The 25,744-nt window shown below is 32.4% G+C and overlaps 2 protein-coding genes and 1 pseudogene across 2 annotated transcripts; 2 read left to right on the top strand and 1 right to left on the bottom strand.

Moving 5' to 3' along the window:
* Positions 1 to 1,021: 1,021 nt before the first annotated feature.
* Positions 1,022 to 1,960, bottom strand: LOC114088173 (olfactory receptor 4K13-like). Its single transcript, XM_027929755.2, has one exon. The coding sequence runs from the start codon at positions 1,958 to 1,960 to the stop codon at positions 1,022 to 1,024; it is 939 nt and encodes a 312-aa protein (XP_027785556.2).
* A 535-nt stretch (positions 1,961 to 2,495) lies between these two features.
* LOC114087911 (shieldin complex subunit 3 pseudogene) lies at positions 2,496 to 18,363 on the top strand (annotated as a pseudogene).
* Positions 18,364 to 18,559: 196 nt separating this feature from the next.
* Positions 18,560 to 19,501, top strand: Or4k13 (olfactory receptor family 4 subfamily K member 13). Its single transcript, XM_027929414.2, has one exon. The coding sequence runs from the start codon at positions 18,563 to 18,565 to the stop codon at positions 19,499 to 19,501; it is 939 nt and encodes a 312-aa protein (XP_027785215.1). The 5' UTR covers positions 18,560 to 18,562.
* The last annotated feature ends 6,243 nt before the right edge of the window (positions 19,502 to 25,744 follow it).

Below are 25,744 nucleotides of genomic sequence, written 5' to 3'. Positions count from 1 at the left end.
AATAAGCCACTGCCTCCTTGAGAAGGAAAAATGAAAACAAAAACAAAACAAAACAAACCTGGAAATTGTCAACAAATGTAATGAAGGAAAAAATATTCTTATTTTCTACAAACATTTTGTTAGTGAGTCCTCAAAATTAATATTTGTGGTTGCCTAGCTTTACAGCCTATTGCATTCTTCTTTTATCTTCACTTATATTTTTGATATGGTCTTTCCTTATTAAGTAGAATGAATCAAATTTTTATTGTTACCCACTTTTGTAATTTTCACTTACTTTTACTATATAATATGTAAATACAATGAGGTACCATAACAAATTAGTTGGGTTTCACACATGGTATTCTCTACCCTATTCTACAACAACAAACAGTACACATTAATAACTGGGATCTGTCTTTTTAGTTAGTAAGATCTTTTCTATTGAGAAGCAAAAGGAGACTGGAAAAGTCTTGGTGACCATTTTTACTTTCAAGTTAATGAAAAACTCTTTGTTAGAACTATATATTTTGGGGGAACTATGATCTAAAAGGACTATACAGAAAATAGATACTTATTACTGTTATTAAATATAGATAGGAAAATATTTTTAATTAGGAGGCATACATATTGTAGTTAGGTGTAGGTTGTGATTATGAATATAGTATATAAATTTACTATGACAAGTTCACTAAATTTTCTAATGCTAAGTTTGTTTCTTATTGCCAACATGCAAATCATGTTCTCTCTTTTCATTTTGGTGAAAGTAAGAAAAAATATAAAGTGCCTTGTATATGGTTAGACCTTTAAAAATACTATATAAGATATAATTTATCTTATAGAAGAACACAAAACTATGACAAATGAAATGTTGAAATGGTTTATATTTTGATAGTCAAGTCAGGATGTTTTATTGCATATATGCTTATGTAGGGAAAAGTTATCATTCCTCAAATTGTGATTTATATTTGGTATAAAATCACATACCTTAATGTCTTTGGATGTGCTGTTGCTACCATTGCTTTTGATGATTACAATATCCCAGTTAAAATATTGATCTGGAACTCATATGCTTGGTCTTTATTTTTCTTAATGCATTCTTCATGTCTTTATTTCTGAATGTATAGATGATTGGATTTAAAAGGGGAGTAAAAATTGTATAAAACACAGAGAGAATCTTATCAACGGACACACTGTTGAATGGCCATACATAGATAAAGATGCAAGGTCCAAAGAATAGCGCAACCACTGTAATGTGGGCTGAAAGAGTGGACAAAGCTTTGGAAGGCCCCCTGGAAGAGTGATGTTGGACAGTAATCAGGATGATGCTATAGGAGATGAATAGAACGATGAAACAGAACAAAGAGAGTAGTCCACTGTCTGCAATGACTAACAGCTCCAGGATGTAAGTGTCAGTGCAGGCAAGTCTGATGACCCGAGGAAGATCACAAAAAAAACTATCCACAACATTTGGACCACAGAAGGGCAAAGTCACTGTGAAAACCATTTGGCTCATAGTGTGCACAAAACCAGTGGTCCAGGAAAGAAGTATAAGTCCAGTACAAACAAGATTGCTCATAATAATTTTGTAATGGAGGGGTTTACATATGGCAATGTATCTATCAATTGCCATGGCTACGAGCACCATCATCTCACTTCCACCTAAAAGGTGAAGGAAAAACATCTGGGTCATGCAGCCTTCATAGGATATGGTATTATATCCACTATTTAAGTTATAGATCATCTTAGGAGTAGCAAAGGAGGCCAGGGACATATCAATGAAGGAGAGGTTAGCCAGTAGGAAGTACATAGGAGAGTGCAGTTGGGGATCCAATTTCACTACAAAGATAACGATGAGGTTACCTAGCACAATGGATACATAGATAATGGAAAAAAACAAGTAAAAGAAAATCTGTAATTCGCGAGACTCTGTGAGTCCCAACAAAATAAACTCAGACACCATGGAGTGATTTTGTTGTTCCATTTCTTTGGCTGTTGGTATGTGTTACCTAAAACAAAAACAAAATAGATTACATTCTGTAAGATAAAGTTGAGAGAGTAAGGTGGACATCTGGGAGGCTGCGTGTTGGTATCCAGGAGTGGTTTCTTGAAGTCGCGATGTGTAATTGTAGATGGACCATAATTTGTACAGATCTGTAAAAGAGAACGGATGACTGATGAAAAGAACCTGTTGGGGCCTTAAAGTATGTAGCAAAAACAGAATTTAAGGTACCACCCTAGAAAGAAGCTGTTGGAAGTGTCTTTCACGCCAGTTCTTCCCAGTCCCGCCTTTTTCTTTTTTCCTCCGAGCCAGGTTGAACCTCTTCAGCCACCTTAGACTGCGATCCAAAGTACCAGTCAAAATGGAAGCAAATCAATCCCCCCAAAAGAAGCAACTGCTGGTGCTGAAAGGTCCTGTTCCCCTTGGTTTGATGAGAGAGACAGTCTTGTCTCTCTTGTAAATTAACATTTTAGCTCTGAAGAGTTCAGCTAAGAAATTTTTTCTTCATTGAGAGTAAATGGATTATTGCAGAATGATTCCAGAAGTAATATTACTTTATCAATGTTATGAAAGTGATCCCACACAACTGTCAAAAATTGCAAAAAAAAGCAATTCAAGACTTTCCTACTCATTCATCACCAAGATTTATTCCTTGGTTTCCACAGGATAGGTCCATGCTTCCACTCAAAGAATCACCACCTGTAATATCTGGAGAGGCAGCTGAAGATGTGAAAGAGTACTTAACCATTTCAGAACATGACATTAAATCACAGAGTTATGATTGCACAGTAGATCTTTCAGAGTTTCAACTTAGTTTGAAAAAGCAGCAGTTAATTCAGTCAGGCACATTGAATGAATACACTGATTCAGGAAAGCTGGATAAGAAATCAGAAAAAATAAAACAACATAAAAGGAGGTCTTGAAGTGTTTCACTTGCAAACAATAATTGTACTGAGAACATTTTTCCTTTGTCTAAAATAAAAAATGCAAGACATTTCAGAGGCACTAAATTTGCACTCACTTTATAGAGCAAGGTGGACAATAGAACACAATGTTTCTAACAACCAAAGTCTGGAAGACATTTGAGCAAAATTCAATTGAATTATTAGGCATAATGAACTTCCATCTTGTATGCTACAATTCAGAAACATTTAGGCAAAATATAGGTGTTCTATGATGTTAAGTACTGTGAATATGAGCAAGAAATGAATAGGTATCCAGGTGAATTCCTCAACTTATTAATTAGGTTAAGAACTTTCTGTATTATACTTACTAGTAGTTTTCTTTTAAGTAAATTATAATAAAGCATTGTTTATACTGAAAAACAAAACTGAGAGATTAAGTATATATTCTCTTAACTCTACTTTTGAAAATCCACAATGTGCAGAAAGAACCAAAAATATCAATGAGTTAAAAAATGTTTAAGAAATAGATACAGTTTCTCAGCAAAAATCATGAGAAATATTTTCTATAGCAAAAATATTTGAATAAAATTAAAGCCTTCAATATGTAATTCATGTATACTCTAATCTTGAGAAAACTAATTGTCTTTAGTTGGTGAGAGAGTATGGAAGTTCCCTGCCATCTGTTTTGTAATTAAGAAACAGATGTATTGGTCCTCCATGGGCAAAGAAGAGAACCATTCTATCTTGAAATCTATGACTACACTGTGCAATAGCAATGGGAAAGAAAAGAGGAACAAATGGTTTTCTTATTGAGAAGAAGGAAGAAGAAAAATAAAATTAATTAGATGTAGTGTGGAACACTCACATCTAGGTGTTGGTTCACTAGTTGCTGCTGAAAATCAGACAGGCAGAGATGATTTAACACAATGAATCTTCGAGGCACATGAATATGTGTTTGCTCAAAGTGCAATGAATTCTTTATCCTTAAGATGGAACACAAATCTAAATATTTTGTTCTTTCCATGGATGCAGGCTTCACTTTTGAGTCTATGGATTTCATAGATTGGAAGATAAAGTGCTCAGAGGTAGTATAATAGAGTTTGCTGCTGGTTTCTGATTTCCCCTCTTTACTTTCTCTAACAAGCAGGCAATTATTGAAACATGTATATTAAACAAGATAGATCATTTATATAGATATAATAAATGTAGAACTCTGGTGAACAAAGAGGGATCTGCAGAGAACACATTCTTACTTACATCTTGCTCTAGAAAAATAAAGCAGATCCATGAGGAATGATGCCCATTTAAACAGAATTAATGCTATCCAGAATTTTTGAAACAGAATATCAAGTAAGATATGCCTTATAGCTAAATGGAAAAGAATAATGCCTTTTCAAAAATAAGAGCTAAAAAAAACCCTTATAAAATTGTGGAATAATTTTTATCTGACTGAAGACTTTCTTAATAGAAGTAAATAGACACAAAGAAGTTTTGAAATATGTTGAAATGTTTTAAGAATTTAGGAAGTGCTATAGTAATATAATAAAAATTTTAGATTTAATAAATATATGCATTCTTATCATTTGGGCTCACAATATTTAAAAACACTGGCAAAGGCAATATTTACTCTTTATTTTATGATTTTGTGTGTGGTTTATAAAAAATAAATGGTATTCTGACATAACAATATTTCACAAGTAAAAGTTTTAGTTTTACTGACTTTTATTATAGAAATTATGAAAATTGAAAATTCTACCTTTTGACTGGTGACTGTCATGTAACAGGGATATTTGTCATCTTATACTCCTATTCCACAGCACTGTAGAATGACAACATTTCAAATATTGAGGACCCATAGCAGGAGGAATGAAGCAACAAAATAAAACATTTGTGATTTCATGGAGAAATATTGGCTCATAGTACAAATACTTCAAGCTTTAAACTATAGAGAACTTTTATTAACAAAACCATTTTTACTAAACTAGTGAGTAGTTATCCTTCCTTGTTTGGCAGCAGCTATAAACAGACCCAAATTAACAATGGCTAAACCACAGCAGAAATATATTTCTCTTCATATAATAGTCTGCAAATAAGTATTCCACAGTGGGTAAAGCAGTTTCAATTGGTCAGGACCCAGGCTCTTTTCATCTCATCCCACTGTCCTAGAGTGAGGCTCTCATGCATGGCACAAAATAGCTTTTTACTGCTTCTGTAATTAGGCACAGAATTGGAATGAGGGAAAGAAAACTTATCCTTCCATTTAAGGATATGATCCTAAAGTTGCACACATCTTTTTCACTCACGTTTCATTAACCAGCCCTTAATGAAATAGCCACATCCAGGTATAAAGGAACCTGGAGAACATTGTCACTGGCCAAAGTGCCAAGAACCCAACTAAAATTTTGTTATCATGGAAGGAGGAAGAAACCAAGGCTGTGGGATACCTATCCATGTTGGGCACATCCTTTATAACTTATACAAAAGCACCTCCAAACCATACTTCTTCCTTCTGATGTGGATACCTAGCTCTACTTCCTATTGCCTGAACTTGTCTGTCTTATTTTTGCCAAATCCAGAGCCTTTTGAAAGGTCCTCCTGTTTTGTAAAATAAAGAGATAACGTATAAAAAAAAAGAATTATTATCCAGACTTAGCTACAAATTCATATTTAAATTCAATATACAGTATGGATCAATTTTGAGTTCAGTGAAGAAAATATTTAGTAAACGGTAACAGAATAATTAGCAATTGGGGAGGATGATCAGATCCCAAATCATTTCTCATGTAAAAATAAATTTCAGAGGGATAAAATATTTACACCTGTAAAAATAAAACACTGATGTTAGTAAAAGCAAATATAGCTAGATGCTATATTGGAGCTGGTAAAACATTCCAGACATAAAATTAGGATCCATGAAGATAAAGATTCACAGGTTTCACTATGAAAGTGAAAAAATTAAGAAGTGCACATATGAAAAGACAGTATATTTTCACAAATGAAGAAAAGAGTTGTACTTTATTTGTGAAGAAAATTTAGCATTAATTAAGAAAATGTTTCAGAAATAATTGAAAAGCGAGTAAGTCTGGGCATTGTCAGTTGCCAAAAGTAGTAAAAATATCTTTAACATGGAAGTGCTCAAGTTTATTTATAATGTAAAAATTCAAGTTAAAAAATAAAATACCTACTGTGTTAAAAATATGTTTAACATTAAGATGTTAGAAGGGAGTATAAGAAGTTTCATTTATTATTTCTTGTACATTAGCACAATTTTGGGGTGAAATACAGTACTTTTTCTGGGTGAAATGTCACTTATTTAAAAGTTTTGCAACAGTTCAATAAAGAATCTCTACTTCTAGGATTTACAGCCTAAGTTTTCAAATAAAATGATCAAAATGCTCATTGTAGCATTGTCTTTAATAAACAAATATTAGAAAGCACCCCAGAATTCCATCAATAATCTAATGATTAAAAAATGAAAATCCCTGTGTGCTGATGTAGAAAAATGTATAAAATATATTATTAAATTATAGTAGCATTTTGATGAAAAATTATGCACATAAATGTTTTAAATATCTAAGGAACCCTAAATGCATTAAGCTTTCAACACTAATATTGGTTCATATGGTTTAACTCAGATTCTAATTAAGTTAAAACTGTATAGAATTAGCTTCCACACTGTGCCTCACAAATATGTATAATTATTTTCTGCCAATTAAAAAGAAAAAAAAATTCTATGAAATTTGATAAGCTTAAATTAGGTTCTAGTTCTGAATAAATCCTTTTCCCTACCCCGTATAATTGGAATTTAGCTAGTAAGGGCTTCAAATCAGAGAATCGCTTGTTTTCTGAGAAGGCATTTTTTAAACAATAAAATAATGGGAGGTCTATGATGGTCATTACCTCTACCACCCAACATATTTATAGTTTCAGCAGCACTGAAACCAAGGTAGATGGTTACTGATCAGGCAATTTACTACAGATGGTCTGGACCAGAAATATCTTTTAAATGTATTCTGACAAAGCCATTTTCCCAGGTACACAGGAGCATGTCTCTAATTCTCTTTTCCCACTAACCCCTTCAATGTATGCTGGGAAAATTGCTAGCAAAATTTAAGTGAAGAGAAACAGGCAGATAGATTTGATGTTAAAACATACCGTAAACCTAAAGTAATTGTTGTGATCCTTTACATTCACAAGAGAGAATGAGAAGTAGATGTAAGAAACCCAGAGAGTTCAGAACACAAGTATTTAAAATGTACTATTGAGGATAATGGTGATTTTCAAATCATTGGGAAGTTCTTTGGAGAAAGAACTGTTTAGCTATTCGAGATTTAAGGAAAAATAAATGCAAATGTTTTAAGTAATATTTCAAACAATAAAATGTCTAGATAAATATACAAGTAAGTAAATGTGGTTTATTTTATTTTGTAATATTGAATTAGTGAAACTTTTTAAAGAATCATGATAAAAGGAGACATTATAGAAGAAAAAGATTAGTAGATTTTATTTGGTAAAGTCGAGCAACCTCCCTATATCATATCAAAAACATTAACAAAAATGCAAGAGACAAAAGCAGAGCTGGGGAAATGCAGACATGTATATATGTCCTTATTATAAAATTCCTAAAGTGAATGAGGAAACTTTTAAAAGCTCTATATAAAAAAATAAGCCAACATAAGGTACAAAATGTTTAATAAAATAAACAAATTATATTCGTAGAGTTAGAAAAAGTTTAATTTTAAAATTGAAAAACTGTGTGAGATGAGCACGAGGTAACTCAGTGATTTAACCTCGGATGGTAGAATGACAGGTCCCATTAGGCTTTTCTCTATATCTTGACCTCTGACAAGTATTCTGCAATGAAAGTGCTTTACTTTTGAAATTAGAAAAAAATAAACAATATTTTATTTAATCAAGCATAAAAATATCTTCAACTTTTTTTTTTCTCCATACCTCTTTCTTGCTCCTGAAATTGAACTGGAAGTCACAGAGACTGTTATGGGTTTTTTTTCATTTGTTCCCACTTTGGTCAATCTTCCTTTTTAATGTTCATATTCTAACAAAAGTCACATTCCTTTTATTTGGAAGCTGTATAAGACAACCTGAGAAATATGTCAATTAACGACCCTGGGAAAAACTCTCATTGTGCTAGTGAATTCCCTCAGCAATTAAAAGACCTTGAAGTTGGTGAGTTAGAATCTTTAAAATCTCTAATTAGCATGTAGGTTTTTACATTAAGGAAGAGACAAAAAAGATAAGGCATTAACATCCAAACAATATACTTGTTTCCATGCATAAACATGAACATAAAAGCTGAGTGACTACTTAAAAATAGTGTTTATTTTTAAAAAATCAATGCTGTTGACTTTTCAAAGGTCTAAAGTAAGAAGAATTTAGGAACATGATGTAGAGGCAAGATATATTGTACTATATTTCCCTTTGTTATAGAAAATTTCTTAGAAAACTTTGATGGTCATAAGTATCTTTCTTTAATCCTATCTTCTGAATAAAGAGCAGGATTATAAGCTTAACTGGAACAACTATTTCCTAAGAGTCACATCCTTCTGATAACTGACATAACTACCTTCATAATTTTCCTATGTAATTAGTTCCTTTTGGATTTAAGAACTCTACTGGTACCATGTTCTGCCAGGAGAGTTCGTAGGTAAAGTGAAAGAAACTTGCTATGTTAAATCACTGGTCTCTCCTGTGGCAAACTAAAACAGCAATTTCTTGTTTCTCACAATTGACTTTCTGTGTTTATTATGTTGACAAAAGGCCTGTACAACCTTTCACAAAAAATGTCAAAATTTGCATAGAATTCTGGTCAACAATGATAAAATTACTTTGCTGTCATAGTCTCTGAGTTGATAACTTCACGCATTGATTACTCACATACTCAGATCTTAGACTTTTTTTTTTGGGGGGGGGGAAATCATGTTTTATTAGAACTGTCACACCAAATTGTGTACATATTACGGATATTTTCACATTATAAAGATAGTTTGGAAGTTGTTGTACTTGCGATTTTATGTTATCCAATATAGTATAGTCAAACTTTGTCATTGCTTTGGGATGGACTGAGGGTAATGTTTGTTCATTCAGCTTCATGGTGTTTTTTTTTTTTTTTTTTTGAAAACTGGTTGAGAGGCTTGGACTGTGCTCTTACCTGTCAGTTTTGAGGTAGATAAATTAGAGAAGTGTTGCCAAACTTTTTAAGGATCAGATGGCAAATATTTTAGGCTTTATGGTCTGTATTGTTTCATTTACAACTACTAGCACTAATTCTCATGTGAATTAAGATCTTAGACCTTTTTAAGGAAAGAGAACAACTGCTAAAGGGGTTGATGAAACTAAATGATCTCCCATTTCTTTATTTTGTTTTTCTCCTACAACAGCTGAATACAAATATGTGTTTTCATCTGGCTATTCCTATAGTTTGTGTATTCTTCTCTCTTTATATTGGGAAATAAAAACCAGCACAATTCCCAGTGTAAGTTTTGTTAAAAAATATTGAAATGATATAAAATGACCTTCATAAAATACAGAGGGTAAAAAATAAATATCAACTTCCATTAGCCCACCATTTATATAAAGGAAAGGATTTTCCTTTTCAATTTTTTCTTTTGTTTTCCCTTTTTGAAAATAAACTATTGAGTTTTGATAATTATAATATTTTCTGTTTTATATTTTATGAGAAGATGTTTAAAGGATTTCTGTGGACGGTGGTATCAATATAGTTATATTGACACTAATAAATTGTCTACTTCTAACACAGCCAGTTGAAATCTGAATCCCTTTCATAGTCCCCAACCAAAATTCCTTCTCCTTTCAGATACTAAGGTTATCTCCAATATTACCCAAGGTTTTGAATTCTGCTTCACTAGTGTAGATACATTATAAATCATTATAATCTCAGAAGATTCTATATTAAATAATGTTACAGAGAAGATTACATGCCATTTATTTCCATCTTAACCATTTGTAAGTTTTTAAGAGACCTAACATATACAAAAAACCATGCAAAGTAGTTTTTGTTCAAAATGTGCAAGGTCCATGTATACAGTTAGATGACATTTTTATGTGTGATTGAAGCCTAAATCCAACCAAGATCCCCCAGATCACCACAGAGAAGCTCTGCTTATTCTCATTATTTGGAAAAGTAGAGCCTGGTAAGAGGTACGATACGAGATAACTCACTCTGTAGTTGAAATGGTTCTGTCATTAGTGGTTTGCCTGCTCTTGAACAATTTGACTTTAAGTGAAATTAAATAGTATGTATAATTTTTAATGCTATTTTATTTTATAATAGTATCTGTGAGTTTGATCCATATCATATCAGGAGTTTGTTCTTTTTAAATGTGGTGTTATATTGCGCCGAGTGAGATTCCACATTTTTCAAAAAATCCATCCACCTCTTGTTGGACACTTGTGTTGTTTCCAGAGCTGCTTTTAACAGTTGTGCACATTTCTTAAGGATATAATCACTCTTTCCTCTTAAGTCAGTCCCTTGCACGTAATTACTGAACCACAGGATACGCATGAAACAGACAAAAGGTTTCCAGTGTGTGTGCACAACTTTATACCCCCTGTCAGCTTTACACAAGAGTTTCAGGTGCTCTACATTCTTGGCAGGCTTTGCTATTCTCAAGAATTTTTAATTTTAGATATTTTACTGGGTTATGCAGAAATGATTGTGGATATAAGCATTTCATTGATTTTTAACAATGTGGAAGACCTTTTCAAGTGATTACTATCTGAATATTCTTTATAAAATACTTAAATTGGATTTATTTATTAATTGAATATTTATTTGGGGCCAGGGATTGAACTCAGGGCCTTGCATGTAATGCACACTCTACCATTGACCTACACCCCTAGTTCCAAATTTACTTAACAGACACATAAAAATGTACATATTAATTTTGACATATGTATGTATTTTGCAACAATTAAGTCAGGATTAACATCTCTCTGCAAACATTAATCATTTTTTATGGTGAAACTTCAAAATCCTTTCTTGTAGGGTTTTAAAATATTCTCCTTGCTGAAGTAAATATTTAACTCTTGCCTCAATCTATTGAATGCTAGACAACTTTGAAATAAGAATGTTTCTTGGGGCTGGGGTTGTGGCTCAGTGGTAGAGCGTGTGCCTCAAACATGTGAAGCACTGGGTTCGATCCTCAGCACGACATAAAAATGAATAAACAAAATAAAGGTATTGTGTCTGTCTATAATTTAAAAATATTTTTAAAAAAAGGAATAAGGATGTTTCTTTAAAAACTCAATTTATGCTACCAACAAAGTGAGAAATGATAAGTGCATATCGCATATTATTAAAGAAATTAAAATCATAATTTAAAATATTATCTTTAAAACACACACTCAAGAACCAGTTGTCTTCACTGAAAAACTTATTTACACTCAATTGAGAATGACACCATGTAGATTCTCTCAGAGAAAAAGGCACACTTCACAAAGAGTTGTATTAGTCCAGAATAAACCTGATATTAAGTTTAACAAGGAAATGAAAAGCTAACAAGACACGAAAATACATAAACATGAAACAAAATGTGATAATGAAAAAATTACCAAAGAGATATACAAATTTAGAATGACTGAGTTGACAGAACATTTAAAAATCAACCACTGTTATTCATCATATTAACAGAATAAATGATAAATACGTATAATCCTCAAACCAATGCTCCCATAAAACTTGAAAAACTTCAATTACCCATTCTAAATTTAAAAATAAAACAGCTGGATGCTTCCACAATGTTTTGAAAAGGTGAAGACTCAGGAAAGACTCTCCACTGTTACCACTCCTATTTCTATTTTAAAGGCAGCCTTAGCCAGTATGTAAGCCAAAACAAAACATAAATGGTACATATATTGGAAAAGAAGAAACAGGACAATCTTTTGGCAGACATGACATATTATATAATAGTAAATTCAAAATAATATACCAACATTTGTTAAAATTAGTAAGTCAAACTAGGGAGATTTTGAATTCAAGATCAATATATTAAAACCAGTTGTAACAATAAACAAAAAATATGCAAGAGATCTAAACCAACAATCACAAAACATTGCTAAGTAAAAGTAAAGAAAACTTAAAAGAAATCCATTATGGATTAGAATTCTCAACATAATTTTAGACCCTGAATCTCCTCTCTCATTCAACCTCTATATATGTAGTACAATTCTCCTAAAACTTCTAGAAGGCTAGTTTTTGTGAAAATGAAGAAAGGAATTATATAAATAAATAAATATATATATATATATATATATATATATATATATATATATATATATATATATATATATATAATATATATAAATACATATATATAAATGCTAATGATTTTAAATAGCAAATCCTCAAGGAGGAGAAGGAAGGGATGGAGAAGGTAAACAGGAAACAGGAAGATTTATACTACCAGATTTCAGTACTTTTTAAAGAATCCATATTACTTAAGACATAGTGGTTTTGGTAAAGAATAGGCAAATAAGAACATTAAAATAGTTATAATTTATAAATTGATTCACATAATTCAACTATTTGACTTATAACAAAATGTTACTGTAATTCAGTGGAAGAAAAAAGATATTTTAAACGAATAGTGTTGAAGCTGTTAGATGTTTATTGGACATCTTAGGAACAACATTGAGGCAAAAAGGAACACACACATAATTGGGGGAAATAAAGCAATAGCATATTATAATGTAATGAACACAATAAATAATATACATATCTTGACTTCTTAACCATGACAAAAACTTCACTGTAAAAATAAGAAAAACTAGATGTCTGTTACAAAAAATTGTGCTGTGACTGGATAATTATGAATGTAATGCACTCCACTCTTGTCATGTATGTAAGAAATAAATTAAAAAAGAAAAAAATTTTTAAAAATAAGAAAAACTAGATGTCATCAAAATGTTTTAGATTATTTACTGAAAGAAAACATTAAGAAAGTGAAAGGTTGTCAGGCATAATGGAGCACACCTGCACTCACAGTGACTCGGGAGGCTGAGGCAGGAAGACAGCAAGTTCGAGGCCAGCCTCAGCAACTTAAGGAGGCCCTTAGCAACTCAGCAAGACCCTGTCTCAATATTGGAAAAAAAAATAGGTGAGGAGGGGTTGCTAGGAATGCAGGTTAGTGGTTAAGTGCCCCTGGATTCAATGCCTAGCACCCCAAAAATTTTTTAAATAAATAAAAAATGAAAACTTTCTACTTTAATCATACTAACCATGCTTTAAGGGCTCAAATAAGTACATATCTCCACTGTTACCACTCTTATTTCTATTTTAGAGGCAGCCTTAGCCAATATGTAAGCCAAAACACATATGATAGCTGATGATTTGGACAGGCTAGATCTAAACCATTTCCTGGCCTAGTCAAAACAGTCTCCTTATTTTGGATTTTTTCAGAGTGAGAAATCATTCATAATACATCCTAAAGTTCTAAATATAGTAAAAATCTGGTGGAAGACATTAAGAGAAAATAAATCTACAAAATAGATGAATGCTTTCAAGTGCCATATATAGCATTTTTCAGGAGTAATGAAATTCATACTCTCAATAATAACTTTAGATATAGTATATTATCTTAAGCCAGTGAAAGAATTGATCCTAAATAGCTGGAAAATTAAATCATTCTTATCTGCAGCACGTACTTATGGAATTAAGAGAGGTGATATACAAACTGGCCCAAAAACCTGATGTTAGTGACAGAAATTGGAATGCTGACATTGTATTTGCTTTAGAGATACCTAGACCGAGTACTCATGATTATACAACAAAAAAAGGCTTTAGGGTCATTTAAGAAAAGAAAGGAGGAGCTAAGTGATGACATAGATCTTTCACAACCCCAAATCCACTCTCCTGGACTGATCTCAATGTCCCAAAGAAGATATGTCATGTAATGATGATGATAGGTATACCTCTCTCAAGACAGGCCGTTACCTGAAGCCAGGAAAAGAAGTATATAAGATTCATTGCAGAAGCCCCAGGAGTGTAACAATGAACATTAAAGACAGTTGCCACCTATTAGCTCCAGGACTTGCTTTACCTCCAACATAAGCAACCACCAAGCATAAAGAGTGAGTTTTTTATAACATTGGAGAGTCTATCAGTTTGTTTAATGTGGGCGATTTCCTCTGATCAAGAGAAGAACTTCACTGTTACTAATATATAAAATTGAGCAAAGACGCTTGGATTATATGGTTATATCACATTTCTCATCATTCCAGAGCAGATGTCTTATTGAAAACTAAAGGAGAATTTGAAATAGGAGTGGACAAATACATGAAAATCTAATGAATATTGGGTAAAAGTGTTCTTCAGTTGGGTATAAAAGAGACTAAGGGGGAGACTCCATGGAAAATTTCTTAGAACTACAGGTGGGAATAAGGAAGAAAGGTAAAGCACAATTACCCACCTTTGTCTCTTTATGCCTTTTGTTTTGATGTGTACATTTGTGCTTAAAATATACTAATGTGGGCTGGGGATGTGGCTCAAGCGGTAGAGCGCTCGCCTGGCATGCGTGCAGCCCGGGTTCAATCCTCAGCACCACATACAAACAAAGATGTTGTGTCTGCCGAAAACTAAAAAATAAATATTAAAAAATATTCTCTCTCTCTCTCTCTCTCTCTCTCTCTCTCTCTCTCTTTAAAAAAAATATACTAATGTACAGTAAATGCTAGTTTTCATGTTTGATGTATTATAATATACTTCAGGTAAATTTTCTTATTAGAACACTTGAGACCAGACAGTGGTTTTCTATTGTTCCTCTTATCTCTTGTCCCTAATAAGTCAAACATGTCCATTTCTGTAATTATGCAATGCCAGAAAGGAACTAATTTTCTTTGTTGTGACTCAGGGAAAACAAAATTTTATCTTTAATAATTCCCATTGCTATTTGATATCAGTTGGGTATTGTTAGGTCTCAAAGTACAGCATGTCTTTATTATCACCCTCTCAGTATTTGCAATCCTTTTCAAGAGAAAATAATCATATATGGCATTATTTTATAGAGGTAATATCATTATTTTTGAAAATAGAAACTCATTAGGTTTCAATGTGTCCTGGGTCCAGCAATATTCTGAAACACTCTGAAGAACTGGTAAGTGATTGGGAAAAGTTTTAAAGAACATTAAAGCAATATATTTCTTTTCCTGAAAAAGGCTTCTACTCACATTGTCCACAGTTGACATCCAACATGAAAACCCATTTAGAACCTGAGAAATGTGATAGAATTCTAGAGTTCAGGAGGCATTGCTACTTCATGTATCACATACATATAACATGCTCTCATTTTAAGTGTCCCAATGTGGAATAAATTAAATAATTATCTTAAATACAATTTGATATGCTTTAAATAACTTTATTTTCTACCAGATAAACAGTCTCCATATAAAACTTTATCATGCCAACATAAACCAATCAAAATGTTATAACATTTCCAATCTATACCAGAGATTATTCCAGTAGAAGTGAAGGGCTAAATAGAATCTTCACTTTTGTTCCCAAAGAGATATGTGATTTACTCTTGTAAATACTCAAGTATCTATCACCCTATTTTTTTAACATGTTATATTATTTATTTTTTATATTTATTATATATCTATATATTATGTTATAATATATTTTGATATTTATTTTAATTTATTATATTTTTTTCTAAATCAGACCTAAGCTACAATTTTATTTCATATTTTAATGTATTAATATGACAAGTATATATACCAGGGACTGAACCACTTAGCCACTGAGCCACCTTACCAGGCATTTTGATTTTTATTTTGAGACAGGGTCTTGCTAAGTTGCCTAGATCCTCAATAGGTTGCTAAGTCTGGCTTTGAACCTGTGATCTTCCTGCCTCAGCCTCCTGAGCAACGGGGATTATAGACATGTACAAGCATGCTCGGCTTAAACATTACATTTTAAAAGGATAAAATATTTGTATGTTCTCAAGTACTTAGGCATCTGTGTAAATTCAGCAACTAAGTGTTTAATTACAATTTTTTCATTGCTTGCATTTTGATGACAATTATTTCTTGTGATTAAATTTCACATTTTAATGCCCAATGTTAATATAGAAGTACTTTTCAGGTTACAATAATTAGAAGGGGGTTACATCATGAAAATTTTCATTAAATTGAAAATATTATGTCACAAATGGATTTAATACACAATCTACTAGCATCCTAGCTTATCAGCATAGTACACTGTAAAGCACTTGTTGATCACCCTTGTGATTGCATAGGCACCTGGGAGCTGGGAGTCACTGCTGCAGCTGCCCAGCATTATAAGAGATATCATAACACATTTTGCTAGCCCAGGAAAAGATCAAAATTCAAAACTGGAATTATAATTTTTACTGAAAATATATTGCTTTCACATAATCTCAATGTTGAAAAAATGTAAGTCAAATCATTCTTTTGAAAAGTGTCTATATTTTTTTACATATAAGCTCATGCATTATAGTGATTTCAGAATTTATATCATTACCTAATTTTGTCAGACTGGTCTTTGTTTCTTACAATAAAAGGAAAGATAAAAAGTTTTAATTCATTTTAAAATTACTTTTAAACAGAATTTGTATAAGTTATGTTACATCTAAAAATATACTATTTAAGGGATTATCTCATACAACTTAAAAAATAAAATTCTATGAAGAAATTTTAAAAGTTATGAATTTCTGTGTATTTTAATATGTTAAGTGAGAACTCAAGAGAAATAACATATATACAATATGAAAACTATCCCATTAACAAAATCAGTATAAGTATTAACATACACATTCAAAAATTTTAAAAATTTCAAAAATTTTTAGTTTGCAAAAAAGAACAATAATATTAATCCTTAAAATAACAGACTTGGAACTGAAAGGAGCTATAACTTTTCGGGACATACAAATAAATAACTTTAACTGCATATTTGATGTGATTTGGTACTACATATAAATCCAAGTTTTTTAAGTGGGAAATTGGCCAAGTTATATGTTTTCATAGTGTAAAATATATGTCTAATTAGATAAATCTTCCCATGGGATTATTCAAAAGAAACAGAATATAAAGCATTATGATCCCATTTCTTTCTGTTTCTGATTATTGGGAGAGCAAACTGCAAAAAAAAATGGTGGGGATAGAAGAATAAGAGTTGTAAAGTCATTCCCAGGCAGCACCTAAGACACGTTCACATCAAAGCATGGCTCTTCTCCCTAGTAAGTAATAGTGGGACAAGAAGGTGGCTATCCTTCCTATGATAAAGGGAATGGGTAAAAAACCTAAAATTTAACAATTATGAACGCTGAGTAATTTCTTAAAAAAATTGAACCAGTAAAACTGATTTTACAATAAGCATGTGCTGATGAGAAACTATGTCATAAACTTAGATGATTATGCTAAAATAACTGTATTTCTTTTACCTACCTAAATCAGTTACCTCAAGCTCGCTTGGTCATTTTGAAGCCTCAACAAATAGCCATATAAAAGTTAATCAATTATCCTCTATATAATAATAAACAGAAAAGTGAATGAATGAAACAAACTGCAAAAGAAATAAGTTCAGTTATATCTGGCCATATCCTTCCTGCTGTACTCTGTCCTCCCTGCTGTACTCTGTCCTCCTTGTCTAAAATCCAGAAAAGGTATCTGATGTGGATAATGTGAAATACATATATATACATATATATGTATATATATTTATTTATTATATGTATATATAAATAACATATATATGTTATTTACATAAAAATATGTAATATGTTATATGTGCTAAAATGTTATACACACACATCTCTTGACTATTAAAAAGCTTGTGGTGAAGTCAGGTATAGTGGCTCACGCCTATAATCCCAGTAGCTTGGAAGGCTGAGGTAGGAGGATTTCAAGTTCAAAGCCAGCCTCAGAAAAATTGATGCACTAAGCAACTCATTAAGATCCTGTCTCTAAATAGAATACAACACAGATGTGGGGATGTGATTCAGTAGTTGAGTATCCCTGAGGTCAATCCCCAGTATCCTCCCCATAAAAGAAAAAAGAAAAGCTTATGGTGATCACTACTAATTTAAAAATTTCTGATGAGAAATGAAGGAGGAAAGAGAAGAAATACATTTCCCAGGCTCAATTCATATTTCTTTACGTGTGTGTGTGTGTGTGTGTGTGTGTGTGTGTTTGTATATAGTTTCCAAGTTTAAAAAATAATTTGGTGAATATAAAATTCATCATGAAAATTGTCATATTCATGGAGATCTTTACACCACAATGAGACATTAAATATCGTGTGGTCCAATTCTTTAGTTTAACAGAAAAGGAAACTTAACTCCCAAGAGGAGTCTCTGCCCTATGCTGCCCAGTAGGTAGCTCAGTTTGGTGCTATATGGATGTCTTCTAATTCTGGTTCTCATTTTATATATTTGCAGTTTCACATACTATTTTTTTTATTTTTGCCTTTCAGAATTCTATTGACTATTTAGTGTACTTCCCTGGGCCATTAAGGAAAACAATGACCAACCAAATTCGACAAAACTAAAGGGTAATTTTAGGTGCCAACTTTCTGACTGAACAGCAAAGTTGAACACCAATAATAACCTCTTCTTCCAGCAAACACAATTTGCCTGCCTCTTGTTGTCTTTCATTTTGATCATTATGGTATAACATTGACAATATGGAAAAAGCAAACCAATCAGTGGTGTCTGAATTCATTTTGCTGGGACTTTCCCATTCCCAGAATCTTCAGATTTTATTCTTCTTGGGATTCTCTGTGGTCTATGTGGGGATTATATTAGGAAACAGTCTCATCTTGGTCACTGTCACCTTTGACTCATGCCTTCACACACCAATGTACTTTTTGCTTATCAATCTCTCCTGTGTTGATATGATCCTGGCTTCTTTTGCTACACCTAAGATGATTGTGGATTTCCTCAGAGAACAGAAAACCATCTCCTGGTGGGGATGCTATTCTCAGATGTTCTTCATGCACCTCCTGGGTGGGAGTGAGATGATGTTGCTTGTAGCCATGGCAATAGACAGGTATGTTGCCATATGCAAACCTCTCCATTATATGACCATCATGAACCCACGGGTGCTCATTGGGCTGCTGTTATCCTCCTATGCAGTTGGATTTGTACATTCATCTAGTCAGATGGCTTTCATGTTGACTTTACCTTTTTGTGGTCCCAATGTTGTAGACAGCTTTTTCTGTGACCTTCCCCTTGTGATCAAACTTGCCTGCCAGGACACCTACTTGCTACAACTCCTGGTCATCGCTGACAGTGGTCTCCTGTCCCTGGTCTGTTTCCTTCTCTTACTTGTCTCCTACACAGTCATAATATACTCAGTTAGGCACCGTGCTACCAGTGGATCCTCTAAGGCCTTCTCCACTCTCTCAGCTCACATCACAGTTGTGACTCTCTTCTTTGCTCCATGCGTCTTTATCTACGTATGGCCCTTCCATCGATACTCTATAGATAAAATACTTTCTGTGTTTTACACAATTTTCACACCTCTCTTAAATCCTATTATTTATACATTAAGAAATCAAGAGGTAAAAGCAGCGATTAAGAAAATAAGGACTAAATACAGAAATTTAAAACACACTTTTTAAATAACAAAGTCTCTTCTGAAGAGACTTTGTTTTGTTTGGGCACTATTAATTTATTTATAAATTATTTTCAATGCATTCCAAGTTCTGTATAAAGAAACAGTAAAGGTAATGCTTAAAAATCAGATCCATCTTTGTGACCTTTAATGGTTAAAAACAATGACATCTTCAGCCTGGCAGGTGTACCTTTATGTCCCACATTTACAACTTTTATTCATGTAAATTTGAAATAAAAAAGCAATCCCCTTTAATTTAGTTTCTTCATCTGTAGACTCTTATTTATGTACTTCTTTTATTATAATTTTACCTTTTTGTGTGTGTGGAGCTAAGGACAGAGCCCATATTCTTGTACATATTAGGCAAGTGCTCTACCACTGAACTGTAACACCAGCACAGTTTCAGCATTTTTTAACTCTTAAAAACCATTTTATTACTGTTATTTGTTTCCTTGTTATTGGTAATCTGTATCTAGAGAATGCACAAAGGGGATAGATAACCATAGTTGTTTTTCCAAGTGCCTGGTTAACTACTGCTCAGTGATAACAAACTCCCTTTTCTGAGTAATCTCTGGCTAATGTTTATTAAATTTTACCTACTCACTTGTGCAGGCAAAGTGCATTCAACCATTATTCAACCATATTACCTGAACTCACTATATAACAGAAGATACACCTAAGGTTTCCAGTCTACTTACACCCAATGGATAGAAAGAATGAACCAAATTTGCAATTATGCTGTGCCCCAAGCAGTGCTGTTATCCAATGCACAAGGTGTTATGGGTGTGCAAAAGACTGGCCTCTAAATCAGGGTAGAGGTGGGGCAGGTTTCCAGAAGGAGGCATTTACAGCAAGCATCAGCTAGATTGAGAAGACTGGCATTCCAGATGAAGGAAATACCATGTAAGAATGCATGGAAACACTGAACATGACTTGTTTGAGGAACTATGCATAATGTCATTGAGTTGACCAACTGGTTTGATGACAAGATTGAGGTAGAGAGGGACAAAGGTAGTCTGAGTATAAATAGAAGACTTAGGTATTCAAAACTATCTGCTAAAATTTAAAAAAGGTTTCAGGAAAGAAAGAAAGTACACATAGGCCATCCCTGCCCAAATTGTACATTGTACTACTTCTGTTCCAAGTTTTTTTGCCTCCTTCTCATTTTCATCATAATATTCCTCTGTAGTCTAGGCAACTAGGCCTGTAACTGAATGAAAGGCAAAAGAAATTTATGGTAAACTGGCTATGGAAGGAGATACTTGCTTACTTTCAACTTTAGCATATATTCAAAGAGACTTGTATGTTCTTTGTTGGAATTGTCATACAGAAGAATTATACCTATTCCAGAGAGAGAAAATAAAACATAGAATACTAAGATACTCACATTTCAACTAATAATTTTCTACATAATGGGCACCTCACACCAACCCTGGTTGTTTCATACTAAACAAACAATTTTATGGGTAAAACACATCATGCAGATTGAATTGTAACTGGCTATAGACGTTTCTGAGTATATATCATGAAATTGCTTCGAACATTTAGAGAAACCTAGAGGGTTTTTTTGTTTGTTTGTTTGTTTTGCAAGTATATTACTGATTAGCTGATATGCCTTAAAAATTGTTAACCAAGTTGTCAAACATATGTGATATAGCTATTGTGTAAATTATGCTATGTACTCTACTGCCAGCTCACTAAAATGCCCCTAACTACTATGTTATTCTCCCCAAAGAGTTAGATGGTTTACTGAACATCATTATTTTTAAGATAATTTCTGAGGTTTGAAGGTAGCTCAGTTGTACAGCACACCACGTACAAGGTTCTGGGCTCAGATCCTAACATCAAAAATAAATAAATAAATCTTTACTGCTAATTTTCTTGTATGATTTTGTAAACTATCATTATTGAAAGGAATTATTTTATCCCTCTTCTAACCTGCTGCCTACCATGGATATATGATACAGAAAGTCTAATTTTGATGGTATAGGTAGGTACAAACTCTGCCCTCCTTCCATTACTTTTTTGTTCTAACAAATGCCTGGTATGCTTTACAGATTACTGAAATTTGGGCAAAATACTGAATATGAGGTCCTCGTCATTTTATGTTCTAGCTCTTTCTGAGTATTCTAGAGGCACACAATTCCTAAACCTCAATCAGGGGCCAGAACCTGCCTTTTGGAGGAAAAGCTTTAGCCCAATATGCACATTTTTGTCTCTGCCCGGGTAAGTGCTGGTTCTTCAAATTTTCCCTGGATGAATCTCAGGGTTAAAATTAAGGGAAAATCATAAAAAGACTTTTACAGTTGCAAGTCTAATATACTTGCATCATGAAAAACACTAATATTTGTATCTTCCTTTTCCTAATTCTATTTACAAATAGATTCATTACTCACAACAGGGAAGAAAATACTGACACTTAAGGGGAATCTACAACCAATTCTTAGTCACAGGGCCACACATTATTCCTTCATTTTTAAAGTGCAGTTTATATATACAAAATACTCTCCTGAGTGTACAGTTCCAAGTTGTGATAAATGGATATAGTCATGAAACCATCATCAGCATGATATGGAAGAGTTGCATCAACCTCAAAATTTCTCTTGTGCTCATGAGATTCAGCCCCATTATGGATGCCTAGTGCTCAACCTCATGAAATGTCATGCTCCCCCAAATACCTCAATGATTCAGGAAAAAAACTGTTGGTCATGGGCAAATAATATGGTCTAAAGAAAAAGAAAGAACTATGCTTAGTCCTTCCTCATAGTTCTCTGGGCAACAACTGAGGCAGATTTGCAGGCCCAAACCCATGTTAAGCAATTGTAGGAGAAATTATATCTAACTTCAACAGTGAATACTGGGCAATTACTTCCTTGTGTGAAGATTGCAGACAAAAAAAAAAATGAAATTGTAGTCTTCCGATTTACAAAACTGAAAGGTAAACTTACCAAGAGCTAGAGTAAAGTGGTTTCTCATACTGACTGGGACCCCCATAAATGGGATCTTTGTGAAACTCAAAACCAGAAGAAGATGGGGACTCGGATGAGCTAATTGACAGTGCCAAGGACCACATTAATCATAACTCAAAACATAAAGACAGTCACAGCTGGTGGGAGTGTCTGTTAGGGAGCTGCCCCTCATGACTAGCAAATGCATATCTGCAGGAGAGATTATACTGCTGCTGAACTGGTAGAACTCAGAAACAAATTTAGGCAGAAAACAAGGGAAAACATAATATAATCATTTTTGTGACTTTAAGGTCACTGGATTTGAAAGTATACTCCTATCAGGGAGTGAAGTGAATAAAATTACCTCTGTCATCACCCCGCTATCCTACAGCAACATTTACATCATTTGTTAATGACAACCATGCCATCTCTTTATTGGCCTGGTTGGTGCTTCGTGTATAAATGCTTGGTGGGATATGTGGGTGTTACCTATGATGCTCCAAGAAAGAAATTCATAAAAGAACTACAAAAGCTCCTAAGAGAGGTATGAAGTAGCCCATTTATGAAATGAACTACACTGGTCCTGATAATGAAGTATTCACAGCAGAAATGAAGGAAGCTATTGTTTAAATGGCTCCAATGAAGTTGTGTGGAGCTCTGGTATAAATCCTGAGCTCATCAGCAGATCTTCCTGTCCTTTGAGCAGCACAGACTTGCTGGAAGCCATCTGTGAAATGTGCATTAACCAAATGAACATAAAAGCCATTGGGTAGAAATGTCTGATATCTGGGAACTTCCAGCAGCAATTCTTCTGGTTTGAGACTGCCCACTACATGTGACTTCCTACTCAGCTCTGTCAGGTTCAGCACTGCACTGGAGATGGTGTGACCCACTGGAACTACACAGTCTCTCAGAGATGGGTGTGGCTTGCCAAGATGACAATCAACCTGTTTGCTACAAGACCCCTATCACACCAAGAAGCAAGACTCCTCCTGTGGAAACCTTATCCCTGCCTATGATGTACTCTCCTTTAAATAAAGAACTGAAGACACATTTTAGTTGTTCAGTTCCAGTTCTTATATGGGCTGAAGGATCTATCAGGAGCTCCACTTCCCCTTTGATCTAATTTCTGGTTCTGACTCTTTTACTTTACTAATTATTTTAGACTTTCTTTTTCTCAAGTGGCTTATATCTTTCTGAGCAGGAAACTACCCTGATGGGCTGCTAGCCACCCCATGATACAGGCTATACTCCATATAGGGAAATGTGAAAAGATTAGAAAGTGAGAGATATACAGTATACATCAGAAGATTGAAGAAACAGAAGGGAAAGGAATATTCATAACTATATTTATACTTTAACCTGAACACCAATGATAAACCAAACATATCATTAACACTGCCAATAGTGATATATATTTTTATATGTGAATTTATACATACTTTATATATGCCATTATATAAATGTATGTTCACATATAAATTCATATATATTTTATATTCATTTATATATTCATATCCTATCTTGAAAAAGCCTTAACCATACACCTAATCCCAAAACTACCAATATATGAAACCATATATATTTATATAGGTTTTAATTTATATTTTACACACATATTCATATATTTAATCATATACATTGATATATATATATATATATATATAGAGAGAGAGAGAGAGAGAGAGATAGATATTCATAGCCTAAACCTAAACCTAGGCTTAAACTTTGTCCTAAATGTAACACTACCTCTAACAATACATATATATTTTTTTTCATATATAAATTTATATAAATATTCATATATATTTGGAGACATATATTTATATTTTCATATATATTGACATATGTATTAATATATGTTCATATATATACATACATTTATATATCCATACTGTACTTTAAATCAAACTGTAATCATATACCTCACCTTAAACCTATTCATATATGAAGGCATATATATTTATATAGGTTTTTATATGTATGTTCACATATATGTGTTCATGTATATTGATATATATGTTCATAACCAAACCTAAACCTAACTCTAAACCTAACTCTAAACTTACTCCTGAATTCAGAGTAATTATATATAAAATCATATACTTATATGAATTTTATATGTATTGACAGGGATATTTATATATTCACATATAAACTCATACATATAATAATTTTCATTTATATATTCATAACCTATATACCAAATGGTAACTATGAACCTAATCCTAAAACAATCCAAATATAAAAACATATATTTATACAGATTTTCACATATACATTCATTTATGTATCCATATATGTTATATATATATGAGTTAACACTACACAAACCTAATACTTAGTCTAGAACTAAAAATACAATTATCATAGAACAATTTATATATAAAACCATATATATTTATATAAATATTCACATATATTTCACATATATATTTATATATCCAAATTATATTCCTATATATTTCTATATATTCATAGATAGTACTTTCATATATAGTCACATATTATTCTCATATATTGATATTTATGTTGACAACCTAATCCTAACACTTCCCATATTCCTATACTTAGTGCTAACACTAACACTACTACTAAACATAAGCCTATTCATACATAAAACAACATATATTTACATGAGCATTCATATGTACCTAGACATATATATTTATATATTCACATACACATTTTCATAGCCTATACATGTGAATATATATAAATTTACATATTCATACCCTTTCTTTAAACTAAATTGTAACTATAATCCTAATCCTAAACCTACCCATATTTGAAGCCATATATACTTAAGTTTTCATACATATATTCATGTATATATTCATATATATTCATAAACTAATATTAAACCTAAAATTAACCTTAAACTTAGTCATAAACATAAAATTTTCTCTAAACATAAAACTATTTATATATGAAACCACACATATTTATACGAATACTCATATTTTGAAATGGTGTTTTTAAATTCACATATAAATATACATACATATTCAAATATAATAATTTATATATAAGACCAAACTGTAAATATGCATTTAACACTAAACCTATCCAAATATTAAACCATATATATTTATAAAGTTTTTATATATATATTTTTTCATACCTATTGATATATATGTTCATGGCTTATTACTAATCATTATCATAACACAGAATGTACTCCAAACCTTGACAACACTTCTAAGAACAAAGCAATTTATATATAAAATTATACATATATAAATATTCATGTATATATTGGGCATATGAATTTTTATATTCATATTTATATCATATATATT

This window comes from Marmota flaviventris, chromosome 2 (genome assembly GCF_047511675.1).
Source record: "Marmota flaviventris isolate mMarFla1 chromosome 2, mMarFla1.hap1, whole genome shotgun sequence".
Classification (NCBI taxonomy): domain Eukaryota; kingdom Metazoa; phylum Chordata; class Mammalia; order Rodentia; family Sciuridae; genus Marmota; species Marmota flaviventris.
The sequence above is the reverse complement of the archived record's forward strand: the minus strand, read 5'-3'. Positions and strand labels throughout refer to the sequence as shown.